Source organism: Colobus angolensis, unplaced genomic scaffold (assembly GCF_000951035.1).
Source record: "Colobus angolensis palliatus isolate OR3802 unplaced genomic scaffold, Cang.pa_1.0 Scaffold33, whole genome shotgun sequence".
Classification (NCBI taxonomy): domain Eukaryota; kingdom Metazoa; phylum Chordata; class Mammalia; order Primates; family Cercopithecidae; genus Colobus; species Colobus angolensis.
Window position 1 is genome coordinate 13,294,083 of NW_012116599.1, and position 14,406 is coordinate 13,308,488.

General features: G+C 39.2%; 1 protein-coding gene across 1 annotated transcript in view; it reads right to left on the bottom strand.

Moving 5' to 3' along the window:
- Positions 1-14,406, bottom strand: part of USP40 (ubiquitin specific peptidase 40) — a 94,622-nt gene that overhangs the window by 13,827 nt on the left and 66,389 nt on the right. The window contains exons 23-28 of the mRNA XM_011952032.1: positions 11,451-11,515; positions 9,650-9,724; positions 6,361-6,487; positions 4,093-4,187; positions 2,314-2,432; positions 824-889 (exon numbers count right to left, since the gene is read on the bottom strand). Of these exons, the coding sequence (XP_011807422.1) occupies positions 824-889; positions 2,314-2,432; positions 4,093-4,187; positions 6,361-6,487; positions 9,650-9,724; positions 11,451-11,515 (547 nt within the window). The remainder of the gene's footprint in view (positions 1-823; positions 890-2,313; positions 2,433-4,092; positions 4,188-6,360; positions 6,488-9,649; positions 9,725-11,450; positions 11,516-14,406) is intronic.

A 14,406-nucleotide genomic window follows, 5' to 3' on the forward strand; every position in this document is an offset into this window, starting at 1 on the left:
ACCAACATGGCACATGTATACATATGTAACAAACCTGCACGTTGTGCACATGTACCCTAGAACTTAAAGTATAATAACAAAAAAAAAGAATGCGTTTTTATAAAAACACTAAAATTAAATACACGATAGACATGGTTGAAAGAGAACTTTCTCATATCACAAGCAGACCAAAAGAAGGATATTCACATCATAACAGGTAGAGCAAATCTTAATAGTTCATGATATTTACAAAAGGACTTGCAAAATATTTTCCTACAGCGAAAAAAGAACAGGATGGTTTGATTGTAGACAATTTTGGGTGCATCTTTACTTAATAAATAATTATTGACTATAACATGGGCACGATTACTATTCTAGGTATTGAGGCTATAGCAATTAATAAATTAAGTTCTTATATTCTAGTAGTGGAAGACAGATACTAATAAATCAGTAAGTAGAGATATGTCAGGTGATACTAGGATGAAGAAAGTAGAATAAGGGGGCAGAGTGACAGGACGATGATAAATCCGTTGGACGGTGGACTGTCTGAGACACTGATGACAGCTGCGGGTGGGTCTCTTGCTGACACTTCAGGGTCATCATTGGGTCAATATGCACCTGGTGGTTACTGAAAAATTAATTCTCCCTTACTGTTTTTATGGGAGAATAAGTTCCAAGTTTTAGACGCCAGACATACATATTTCTAGAACACACTCTGTTTGAAGTTGCTAGGCTACTTAGAAGCAGTGAAAAAATACTACACTATTAAGTTGTTAAACCTTAAAAAGGCAAACTATGTTAAGATATGTGTGTATCACTTTAGATGCAAAGTAGACTTTCTTACCCCAAGTTTTCTCCTCTCTGAAGGGGCTCTAAGCAGATCTCAATTCTCCGTCCTAGTTTATATTCCCTGATAAGTGAAACAAGATAGTATTGAGTGACATAACATTTAATTTTCTTGAATTTTTTTCCCCCAATTTTAAGCTTTTTCTTAAGCAAAGGATTGTTTTCTGAGTACTTATAAGAACACCCAAACTTTTGGAAAAGGGAAACAAATGAGAATCCTTGCTGTGGTGATTATTTAGATACTTGAGTCATTTCTTACTAAACATGTAGGTCATGGGGCCGGGCGCGGTGGCTCAAGCCTGTAATCCCAGCACTTTGGGAGGCCGAGACGGGCGGATCACGAGGTCAGGAGATCGAGACCATCCTGGCTAACCCGGTGAAACCCCGTCTCTACTAAAAATACAAAAAACTAGCCGGGCGAGGTGGCGGACGCCTGTAGTCCCAGCTACTCGGGAGGCTGAGGCAGGAGAATGGCGTAAACCCAGGAGGCGGAGCTTGCAGTGAGCTGAGATCCGGCCACTGCACTCCAGCCCGGGCGACAGAGCAAGACTCCGTCTCAAAAAATAAAAATAAAAAAAAAATAAACATGTAGGTCTGGCTCTGGGAAGATGGCCAAACTGCCAAAGAACTTTCCCTCTGTTCAGCCGGGGTTAAGATTCTCATGCCAGTCACTTTGGGGTGGTAATCAGAGCTGATTAAAAGCAGCCTTGGCCAGGCACAGTGGCTCACGCCAGTAGCCCCAGCACTTTGGGAGGCCGAGGTGGAAGGATTGCTTGAGGTTAGGAGTTCGTGACCAGACTGGGCAACACAGGGAGACCTCGTCATAATAAAAAATTAGCCTGGTGTCATGGCACATGCCTGAGGTCCCAGTTACACAGGAGGTTGAGGTGGGAGGATCACTTGAGCCCAGGAGGTTGAGGCTGTAGTTGAGCCATGATCACGCCACGGCATTCCAGCCCGGGTGACAGAGCCAGACCCTGTCTATTAAAAAAAGAAAGAAAAGGAAAGAAAAGGGAGAGAGAGAGAAAGAGAAAGAGAGGGAAGGAAGGGAGGGGAGAGAGAGAGAAAGAGAGAAAGAGAAAGAGAGAAAGAATAGAAAGCAAGCCTCAGGGCTGCTTTTTGCAAAGGAAATGACCCAAACCTGCTCTTTAAGTTCAAAGGTTCAGAAGGAGGATCAGCTGAATCCAACATTTCTCAGTGAGAAACAGTTGCTCCTACTTTCCATCTCACTCCAAATGCTTTTAAGTTATATAATGTCACAGTCACTGGAGCATAGAAAAAATATACACTACATTTATGCTTAACATGGAAAACTGAAGTCTTGCTGGAGTTTATGATGAAAAGTGCCACCCAAGTCATAAGCATGGCATGACCAGGAATGGGCTTTGTTTTCACTCAGCTCAGAAGACGGATTCTTCCTCCATCTCTTGTACCAGCCAGTGCGGCAGCAGCAGAGAGGGATAGTGTTGCGTCCAGCAAGGAACCTACCTGAGCGGCTGCCGGTCAGTTCGTAAAAGCCTGCCTGGGCGCTTCCTCTCCACTGTCCAGGCTCTGAGGTGGGCTGGGGACGGGACACCGAACTCCAGGAAAAGGGGCAAGGTCATGGCCTAGAAAAAGAAACAGACATTTCTCCAATGGTTTTAAAAAGCACTCTTCAAAACATACTGTTTTAGAAAAAAAATGAAGCACTACACAGTGACATCTCAGGGAAAGAGTATCTCAAGTAATGAGAACATCATTTAAAAAGTCACAGGAATCTCTCTCTCTTAAATGACACTAACCCTGAGAGGTCTTCATATTCCTCTGCACTGAAATCAGCTTGAGAAGGAAGTGAGTTCCCTATCTCTAAAGCTGAGTCAAAAGCATCTTTTTAATCATGTTTAAACAATGAAACTTTGGAATTAACTTCCATGTGAGTAGAATTCACGGGGGCAGAGCTAATAGTATAGCGAGGGACTCATCAGCCTTCTTCCGTGCCAATGCAGTTCTCCACCAGTGTTTGCCGATGACTCAGCTTCTGATTTTGAAATATTTCACAATCTTTGGCTGCAATCAGTAGGCCCAAACTGCTTGTTCTAATTCTGAAGGGATCACTTTAAGCCCCTACTGATATATTTAGGTTGGAGCCTCTAAAATTACCAATATTCATCCATTTTTTGACCTAAAAACAGCAACTTTATATCTTTCAACTTAATATGAGGAAAAAAAGTATCTTCCCACTTGTTCTCATGAGAATAAGGCTGTCTGCTTTTTCTTTTCTCCTTTCTTTTTCTTTTTTTGAGACGGAGTCTCACTCTGTCACCCAGCCTGAAGTGCAATGGTGCCATCTCAGCTCACTGCAACCTCCCCCTCCCGGGTTCAAGTGATTCTCCTGCTTCAGCCTCCCAAGTAGCTGGGATTACAGGTGCCTGCCACCATGCCAGGCTAATTTTTTTTTGTGTGTGTACTTTTAGTAGAGATGAGGTTTTACCATGTTAGCCAGGTTAGTCCCAAACTCCTGACCTCAAGTGATCCACCTGTCTCAGACTCCTAAAGTGCTGGGATTACAGGCATGAGCCACCACACCCAGCCAATGTATGCTTTTTCTTGAGGAAGGGTATTTCATACACTGAAGGCGCACAAAAGCCAAACATCAACAACCACTAGTGACATACAGGCCCCTACATTTTCTCCTCTAAGAGAAGAAAGGAATGCTCATTTCAGTCCAATAGTAGGTGGATGCTTCTTCAACACTGCGTTGTACTTAATCCAGCCTTTCCATTTGGGTAAAACCCTCCTTCTCTGTGAATGTTAATGCATAAGAAACAACACAATATCTAGAATATCTAGTTTAGTATCCTAACATAAAAGCTGGGGTTCTAACCTCCTGGAAAACTGGTAACACAGCTTTTCGTAACAACATTTAACATATGGGTCACAATGGTACACAAACAATGTAAATAAAGGGATAAAGTGAATGCTTTACAAATGTTCCAAGAAACCATGTTTCCCTAAAAAAATAAAAATGAACAAAAGCCGCAAGTCACTGAGGACAGATTGAAACGAAAGCACAGCATGCCCGTCAGAGGAGGAACCAGTGAGGCCACGAGGAGCCGTCTGCACCACGGGCATGTGTTGCCTGCGGGTACTTACCACTGAACATGGCATATGACAAATGCCATATCAGAACCGACTGTAATTGAGGGAAAAGGAGATAGAAGAATATATTAATATCTCACTGGAAGAAGCCACATTACCACTCAGTTATGGTGCAGGAAGAAGTCTGACCTGAGACTTCAGCTCCGCCAGCGTGGCATCTTCTGAGATCTCTACGTCTCCCAAGTAGAGGAGAGAAACTTGCGCAGGCTCGTTCACAGAAGCACCTTCCAAAGGACACAGCAGGATGTTTACAAGGAACTTGAAACTTATTTTGCGTTTCTGAAATACATCGCCATGTTTTGATGTCGTAAATAGGTTATTAAAATTCCACTCAAAAGCCTCTGCATCCAAGTCTTGTGAGGGGGCCCTGTCTGGCAGGTGAGCAGGCAGGGACATGTTGTCGGCAGAATCCCATGAAGTATTTGACACTTATGCCCCTACCTCGAATGTACTTTTCCACATTCTCTCCTTCCTCAAAAAGGACTTTTTGGGTAGGATACGCTGCCTGCATTCTGTATGTTAGCTTCCTGTTTCCCTCTCATAACACTCATCCCAACTTGTTCCTCGTGTGTCTGTGTGTGTGTGTGTGTGTGTGTGTGTGTGTGTGTCTGTCTGTCTATGTGCAGGTGTTTAATCTGCCCCCTCAAAACAACAGAATTTTCAAGAGGAGGCAGGCCATCTATCTTGTCTCCCCAGTTCCTGGTACAATGGATGTCACATAGTAAGTGTCCAATAAATGTTTACTTATAAGGAAATTTTGACAATAAGAAGGCCTTTCCAAGTTTGTTAAAAAAAAAAAAAAGGAAAAACACAATGCTTTCTCATCAAAAACAATATGAAAGCTGACAACTAAATTTAGACTGTCTTCACTTATTTTTGCTTTAATTGTCTTTACTGCTGAGCATGCCACTAATGCATAGCAAGAAATTACAGAGAGATTAGAAGTCAACTAAGTGCATGAGAAGTTCTTCTTGTGTCTTCAGGAAATTACAGGCTGACACTACCAGAAAGACAATTTTAGGAAATTCTGAAGAATGAAATATATAATCACATGCTACACAATGATTTGGTCAAAGACCACACATGTGATGTGATCCTATAAGATTATAATACCATATTTTCACCGTACCTTTTTCTGTTTAGATACATAAACACTTGCCACTGTGTTATGACTGTCTTCAGTATTCAGTACAATAAGCTGCTGTACAGGTCTGCAGCCTACGAGCAATAGGCTACACTACATAGCCTAGGTGTGTAAGAGGCTCTACCATCTAGGTTTGTGTAAATCACTCTACCACGTTCACACAATGAAGAAATCGTCTGACGATGCATTTCTCAAAACATATTCATGTTGTTAAGTGACACATGAGTGTATTTCCCATGTGTTGTGTACAGATGTATTACCAAAAAAAAAAACTTTTTATTTACTTTCATGTAGAAACATACTGATTAAACATGCTTTTACAATCTATATCCAATTCTATATGTAATTAGAATTCTATCACCAAAGCATTTTTAGCATTAATTAACATGAACTAGTGTAACCCAACTAAAAAGTAACTTTATGCCAATTTTATAGCTCATTCAACATTACTCTATACATATAATCCTAACTTCAAAGCCAGGAGATAAGAATTTGACTCATTTATATTAATTTTATTACTGAGGCTGAAAAGGTTAAAAAGAAATATAATATACTTCAAGGCACAGAAAAACTAAGTAAGCATGATAAAAAGAAAAACATAGCTAAAGAGTTGGGCCTATTAAAAACATACTCGCTCCATTTCTTTATAATGAAGTGGAACTCTTCTTTGTACAAGGGCAACTGAATTCACTGATAGTGACTTCTGCCCATCGTGATGTGTGTGGCTGAACGCTGAGTAAGACAACATGCTTGTACTTGTCTGTGTTCCTTCTCAGAAGTCAGTGAGATGACGTCAAATGCCCTAGAAGCAGTTCCTGAGGGTTTTGAGGCAGAAAGATGGGAAGACATGTAGGATGTGGACTCCTGGTCTCTGCCCCTGTGATAATTAGAATTAGACAATTCTAATTATCACTAGAATTGGTTGAAGACTCAATATTCTGGTACATGGTGATAAATGGGGCTCCTGTTGCCCTGAGAATCTTGAGAGATGATATATAAAAGTCTTTGGAAAGTGTAATATATTGATATAATAATAAACAAGATATATAGTGCTTTACAGAGGTTATAGAGCATGTACAGAAATAGCCCAGTGTTATTATGTGATGTCTGGAATGCCTTATGAAATTAATAGGCCTTGATTTTCAAGACCTTACATTTTAAAAATAAATATTTCAATTGACTCTCAGCGCACAGGCAGTCAATTTACTTCTCTTTATGATACACTGGCTGCTGAAATCCCATTCTGTTCTCACCTTGGCTGAAAGCGGCTCTCCAAACTCCACCCCGAGAGGAAGTACAGTTGGTCTGGTCCTGATGACTCTCGCAGTGTCCTGAGGGACCCTGAAGCTGGTACCACCAGATGGGCACTTTCAGGAAACCCTGAAGAATGGAGCATGTTTAACTGCTGTGATTACAAAGATTAAGTGAAACTCCACTTTTACTTCCATAGAAAGAAACATCTTGATGACCTAAGATGTTCTTGAACTTACCATTTTTCCTCTTAGATTTATTAACTGTCATAAATTATACTTGCTGTTTTTACAATCAAAAATTTAAAATCATAAAAATCAGACTTTGGGGTGACTGGACTAAATGTCCCTTGCTTAGAAGTATCTTAGTAGATAAAATAAATGAGAAGCATAAACAAGAACAATGCATTTGCTTGAACACACTATACCAGTGTTTCCAGGCGCTGTCCAAGCACTGCTGACCCAGGATACCAGTCTCAGCAGCGCCATTTATCACACGGATGCAAGAGCCCATGGATCTAAGTTTGGTTTCTGATACAAACTAGAGGAAATAAACCCATTGTCTTACACATACCCTGTAATTTCAGTTTTACTTATTGAGCTAGTTCTCACCTCATTTTTTGTTAGTGAAGAATTTTAACAGGTTTATTAAGAGATAAAAGGTGCTATTGTTGCAGCACTTAATTTCCAACAATAGAAGATAAGAATGAAAATTAACCACCTAAAACATTTAAAATAGATAGTTCAAGAAATGTGCATTAGAATATTTTTCTGTTTATCAGATTAGTGAAGATTAACAAATATTTGACCTTCATTCGATTAAATAAATGTAAATCAGAACAACAAAATTCCATTTTTTTTCACCTAGCAGACTGTCAAAAACCAGACAATTATGTGGGTGAAAATATGGGTAAACCTGAACACTTGTAAGTTGGTAGCAGGAATATAAACTGCTGAGAAGTTTCTGTAGAATAATTTTCCTATACCTATCATATTTTAAAATGTACAAGTTCTTTGACCCAGCCATTCCATGTTTAGGAATTTACATTCTGATATACTAGTGAATGCATAGAAAGCCATATATGCAAGAATATTCTTGCAAATTGTTTATGGGACCAAAAACCACGAACCAACTTCAAGGACCCTCTTTAAAACATTTTTTGCTGGGCTTGGTGGCTCACACCTGTAACCCCAGTACTTTGGGGAGGCTGAGGTGGGAGGACCGATTAAGCCCAGGAGTTCAAGACCAGTGTGGGCAACAAAGTGAGACAAAAATAAAAAAATGTTTAAAAACTAGCCAGGCACAGTGTGCCTGTAGTCCTAGCTACTTAGGGGCTATGGTGGGAAGATCACTTTGAGCCCAGGGGATCGAGCTTGCAGTGAGCTGTGATCATGCCACTGTACTTCAGCCTGGGTGACAGAGCCAGAGCTTGTTTAAAAAAAAAAAAAACTGTGCAATTTCAGTTCTAGGAATTTATCCTGTAGATATATATACAAGCAAAATGGCGTGTATATATATATTATACATATGTGTATTATATATATATGCTTTATATATATTACATATATTTTTTTACATTGTTACTTGCATCAACAAAAGACTGGAAACAGCCTAAATATTCTTCAAAAAGAGACTGGTTAAAGAAATTATAGTCCTCCAAACAATGGAATATTATGAAGCTACTAAATTGAATGAGATAGCTTTACAGCATATACTTGGAGATAAAATATTAATGGAAAAAATCTAGGTACAGAATAGTTGCCTAGCAAATAATCTTTTGTGCAAATAAAAAGGAATAAATATATGTATGTGTGGATGTATATGCTATGTATATACACAGTGAACTATGTATTTAAAATATTTTACATGGTTAGTCTTCACATTCTCATTGTTTATTGTTTGAAATTAAGTGTTGTAACAATAACACCTTTTATCTCTCTTTTTGTTTTTTTTTTTTACTTTTTAAATTTTTACTGAAAAGAGACAGGGTTTCACCATGTTGCCCAGGCTGGTCTTGAACTCCTGAACTCAAGTGATTTGCCTGCCTTGGCCTCCCAAATTACTGGAATTACAGGCATGAGGCACCATGCCTTGCCTACCTTTTATCTCTTAATAAACCTATTAAAATTCTTCAGTAACAAAAAATGAGGTAGGAAAAACTAGTACACTTCAGTGTGTGCAAGTATGTGTGTATATCAAAAAGCACAGTCCTTTGGAAGGATGCAGAGAAAAGCAGCCGCCTGTTGGGGAGAGGATGCTGGGTGGCTGGAGCCAGAGACAGTAGGGACAATTTCTTTTCCTGGCCCAGCTTTTCATAACACTTGGAATTTTGTATCATGAGTACTGCCTATTCAAAAATTAACTTTAAAGACCATTGAACAAAATATAATAGAATTCTACAAAGTTGTGAAAAATAATAAGGTAGGTGTGTATGTGCTGATGTGAGGAGCTTCGCAAGATACAGTAAGTGAATAAAAGCAAACAAATGTAAAACAATGTAGAGAATACTTAAAAAGGATACGCACATATTTGCCTTCAGCAAACAAATACATGTAATGTTTTTCTCAGAAGAATACACGAGGAAAAATCAGCTAACTGTGGCTCTCTCTGGAGAGAAAAGGTGTAGGAGTGATTTCTGCTTTTCATTTCATAGCCTTCTGTACTGTCTGAATTTTCTAATCATAAGCAAATAGTTATCTGAGTCTTGGAATTTGGGGCCATTTGTTTCTCTTTTGGGTTCACCTTTGTGTGCATCCTCAGTTTAAAAGAAACGACACAGGTTTTAGAAAGTAGTGCTATGCAATGCTTACTAAACGGCAGTGAAATGAGCCTTCTCATATACTACTGCATATAACATCAAGGCTTTAAAGAGGTCACACCTCTGGACTTAAGAATTCCACATTTAGAACTGTTTTCAGAAGGACTTATTTCAGTACTATTTATAAAAACAAAGTATTAAAAACAAAGTTTCCAACAATGAGGACATAGACGAATTAAATTAATAAAACATTACCTTGGATATGATGATTATTTTTGGATTTTATGAGAAGGTTAAAATGTCAAACATAAAAAGCAGGAAATAAAAATGTTATATATAATTGATTTTAATTTTGTGTGAGAATATTTATAAGTTAGGAAACATATCTGATTGACAGCATTTGGGGAAAGTTCTCTATTCTCTTTATGACTGTCTGAATTTCCCCGTTTTCCCTAAATGAGGCTATATCATCTCTGTAATCAGGTAACAATAATTCTTACTTATGAGATGTCTATGCAGAAGTAAAATCTTACCGGAGGAGGAAGTTGTCCTTCAATTAAAAGCAAAGTATCTCCAGAACATATCAGAAGTTCTTTCAGTGTTGCATCCTGGGAAGACAGAAATGCTTTTTTGTCACTTATGACTTCTGAAAGGAACAGATTATTGGATCTGTTTAAAACCCCATGCCTCTATTATCTTTTCAAAAATTAAATGAATAATAAAGCAGATATTGAAGACACAGGAAATAAGCTAAGACTATAACATCAGTACAGCACTATTTGTTAAACTGTGGGGCATAAGCTGTTAAGTATGACAAAAGATCTGAGGCAAGGAAGCTAGATGAGATGAGAAATGAGAGGCTGATTTACAGAAGATGAAATTTTAATTAATCCTAAAAAGATGGGTTGGATTTGGAAAGCTAGAGAAAATAAGAAAAGGAATTTCTCATTAAAAAAAGGACAAGGGCCAAGTTAAGGTTGATAGTAAATATGGCTTGTTTTGGTAAAGCACTGAGGCCACACTGATTCGAGTGGAAAGTACCAGGAGGTCACACCGGACTGGAAGGGCAGGCACTAACTACAGGACGCAGAATAGAAATAAAGGAGCCACACAAGATTTCTGAGGAGATTTTCCAGATCCATTTGGCAGAAATATGCATGACACTGAAGAGGGAATGCCTGGGCCCAGGAAAGCCATAATAATTTAGGTGAGAGGCATACGAACGCTTGGACCTGGAGCCAAGCATGGGAATGGTCACGGAAGGGGTGCAAAAGATGACAGTTTGGAGGCTGAGAGGAAACATGAAGAATGAAAGATAAGGAGGGTAAACCATATTTTACTCTTAAAGATTAGGATGGGAAAGATACCTGGCAAGGCTGGAATGAGAAGCCAGTTCCAAGGGTAATGAGTTGGCTTCTGGCTGAATTCTTTGATGCCAATTTGGGAATTAATAGAGAAGAACCTGCTGAAGCTATTTGGGTAAATATATTCTTCTGACATCCAAATTTTATGTCCTAAAGATGCTTTGAGGTCCACTTTTTACTCCAGGCAGTCAAACTCCTGGCCAGGCCCCAAGAGGGGCCTCTCGCTATTGACTTACTGACTGCTAAATAGCAAAGAGCATTCCAGTGCAAGGACCCAGCATACCTGCCTAAATCAACCTTCTGCTGGCATTCAGTGGCCCTTCTTACAGAACAGGAAGCAGGTAGCTGAAGACTGGGGAAAGGGCGGCTGACCCCAGCTCCCTAAGACTCGCCAGAGAGCTTTATTTTGGGTCTAATTCTAAGGCTACACGTTTGAACTGGGAAATATAATGCTATGTGGACCAACAAGATGACTAACCAGATTCCAACTATCCTGTGATAAAATTATTCCTAAGCCTACCCTAAGAGTTTGGCTGGATCAAGAATTTGGACCAAAGCCTAACTTAGGAATGGTTGGTAAGACAAATTCTGCCACCATTACCTTACAGAGAAACTCTGAGATCAAAACATTCAGGGGCCAAAACTTCAGAGTGTATCTATAAAATTCCTTCATGAGCTCAAATGTCATTTGTTCTGTGACGTTCTCTGCCTTCTCATGAACTACTCCTCCTAGAGGCATACTCTCATGGCAAGGGAGTTTACCACAGATGTCAGAAATGTTCCCATGCACTGAGACTTCCCCTTTATCAAAAAACTATAGTAAGAAAAAAGTAAAATAGACCCATTCATAGATAACTGTATCCTATAGAAAGTAATTAAAGCTTTCTCATGAGTAGAATGGGTACCTTGTATGAAAATATGACACAAATATAATCATATGCAAGAGTACAACGTATAGAAATCATCTTACTTCTTCACATAAAGGCTCCCCAGCTTCATAGCACCAATCCATTTTTCGTAAATGCCAGGCATCTCCTATAAAGGAGTCAAAATTGGGATTAAAAAAAATTCAGAATATGCTTTAAGAGTGTCAGGAACGGCCCTTCTGGAAAAGTGAATATCAAAAGGGGTTAATCTGCTGGTAATTGTTCATTAGTTTTTAAGTAAATTGTCTCTTCCAGGGCATGAAAGAAATTACATTTCTTCAATTTGATTTTCTCTCTCTCCCATGAAGAACCGTATACTCATGAATAAAAACAATACTTGCTACTTTATATCAGGTTGGTGCAAAAGTAATTGTAGTTTCTGCCTTTATTTTATTTTTTTTGAGACAGATTCTAAAAGTAATTGTAGTTTCTGCCTTTATTTTATTTTATTTTTTTTGAGACAGATTCTCACTCTGTCACCCAGGCTGGAGTACGGTGGCGCGATCTCGGTTCAACGCAACCTCCGCCTTCCGGGTTCAGGCGATTCTTCTGCCTGCCTCAGCCTCCTGAGTAGCTGAGACCACAGGCACACACCACCATGCCCGGCCAATTTTTTTGTATTTTTAGTAGAGACAGGGTTTCACCATGTTGGCCAGGCTGGTCTCAAACTCCTGACCTCAGGTGATCTACCTGCCTCAGCCTCCCAAAGTGCTAGGATTACAGGCATGAGCCACTGCGCCTGGCCTGCCTTTACTTTTGATGGAAAAAACTGCAATTACTTTTGCACCAGTTTAATACAATATTTACTTTATACCTTTATTTGTGTGTACCCACATACATACATCCTGTATCGGTATACATATATGAACATACATACATAAGTATAGAATCCCTTCTCAAAGCATTACTGAGATTTCAGTGTCTTGGCTGAAAATAGATGCTAACATTGCCCAGCAACTGTTAATATGTACAAGAAAATTATTCCTATATATCTAGAAGTTAATCTAACAAAAACATAGTGCTAGTGCTTTCTGAATAGCATTTTAATACAGTTGGTATAAGTTAATATTTATACATGTTAAATTGACTTTAATCAAAGAGTTGTTTTTCAGTATACTTGCTGCACTAGTGAAATGAGAAGATAATTTTTTGCTTTTTTAATCCTAATAGGCAAGCAAAGAGACTTTTTTGGGGTTGGGAAGAAAGTTAAATGCAGTAAAAGAAAGAAATCCTGGTTATTAAAAATAATAGCAATGTTTATGAACACAAAACTCCTCCTACTCACCAAAAACATGAAATATCCAAGAATAAAACAGATCTCATATTTATCGGCACAGGCCACAGTTTTTGAATCCCTATACTCTTGTTTGCAGACCTTCTTTATCATTAGTTCTAGTTTTTCTCTTTTTTCTTTTTTTTTTTTTCTGAGACAGAATTTTACTCCTGTCTGGAGTGCAATGATGCGATCTCAGCTCCCTGCAACCTCCGCCTTTCAGGCTCAAGTTATTCTCCTGTTTTAGCCTCCTGAGTAGCTGGGACTACAGGTGCACACCACTGTATCCTGCTAATTTTTGTATTTTTTGTAGAGGTGGGGTTTCGCCATGTTGCCCAAGCTGGTCTCCAACTCCTGGGCTCAAGTGATTCACCCTTCTCGGCCTCCCAAATTGTTGGGATTACAGGCATGAGCCACTGCGCCCAGCCAAGTTCTAGCTTTAAATACAGAAAAATTTACATTAATTAAAAAACTCAATTTAAGTACCTTAAAGAAGCCACCAGTAAGTTAAAAGTGAACACTATTACTTCACGGTACAGCATGGTGAAAAGAACTTGGGTTGTGAAAGCAGAATGACCTAGATACTTGCTGTATAACTCTGGGAAAACCATTTCACCTTTCTTAGCCTTTGCTTCCTCATCTGTAAAGTGGGCACGTGTGATAACCCCTGCACGGTAAGACTGTTGTCGAGGTTAAGTGAGACGTTGCGTGTAACTTCTAGAAGAATGCCCTGCGTCCAGAGCATCTTAACTCCCTTTCCAGATAATAAAGCTACGGGCCTCCAAGTTAATGAAGTCTGAGAACAGCAAAGTGCTCTACTGAAAGCAGAATGAGGTCTCATCAAGCTCATTGACATGATCTCACCTGGAAAGCTGCTTCAGTTATCTTAGATTTATTTTTTTCGTTCATTTTACATTCCCTCACCTATACCACAAAAATACTGATATGAAACAGAATGCACTGAAATTTAGAATCAATGAAATTGAAAGGAATCAGTGGAAGACGTGTAGCTCCAGGTGGTATACATCTTAGTGTTATTTCTTTTTATTTTTTATTTTTAAGTTCTGGGGTACATGTGCAGGTCTGTTACATAGGTAAACGTGTGCCATGGTGGTTTGCTGCACCTATCAACCCATCACCTAGGTATTAAGCCTAGAATGTATTAGCAATTTTTCCTGATGCTCTCCCTCCCCAACCCCCACACCCCCCCTACACCAGCAGGCCCCGATGTGTGTTACTCCCTTCCCTATGTCATTGTGTTCTCACTGTTTGGCTCCCACTTATAAGTGAGAACATGTGGTGTCTAGTTTTCTGTTTCTGCATTAGTGTGCTAAGGATAATGACTTCCAGCTCCATCCATGACCCTGCAAAGGACATGATCGCATTCCTTTCTATAGCTGCATAGTATTCCACGGTGTATATGTACTACATTTTCTTTATCCAGTCTATTATTGATGGGCATTTGGGTTGACTCCATGTCTTTGCTATTGTGAATAGTGCTGCAATGAACATACACGTGCATGTATCTTTATAATAGAATGATTTATATTCCTTTGGGTATATACCCAGTAATGGGATGGCTGGATCAATGGCATTTCTGGTTTTAGGTCTTTGAGGAGTTGCCACACTGTCTTCCACAATGGTTGGCCTAATTTACACTCCCACCAACACTGTAAAACATTCCTACTTTGTACCTTTGCTGGATCCTATCTAAGTTTTCTACTCAG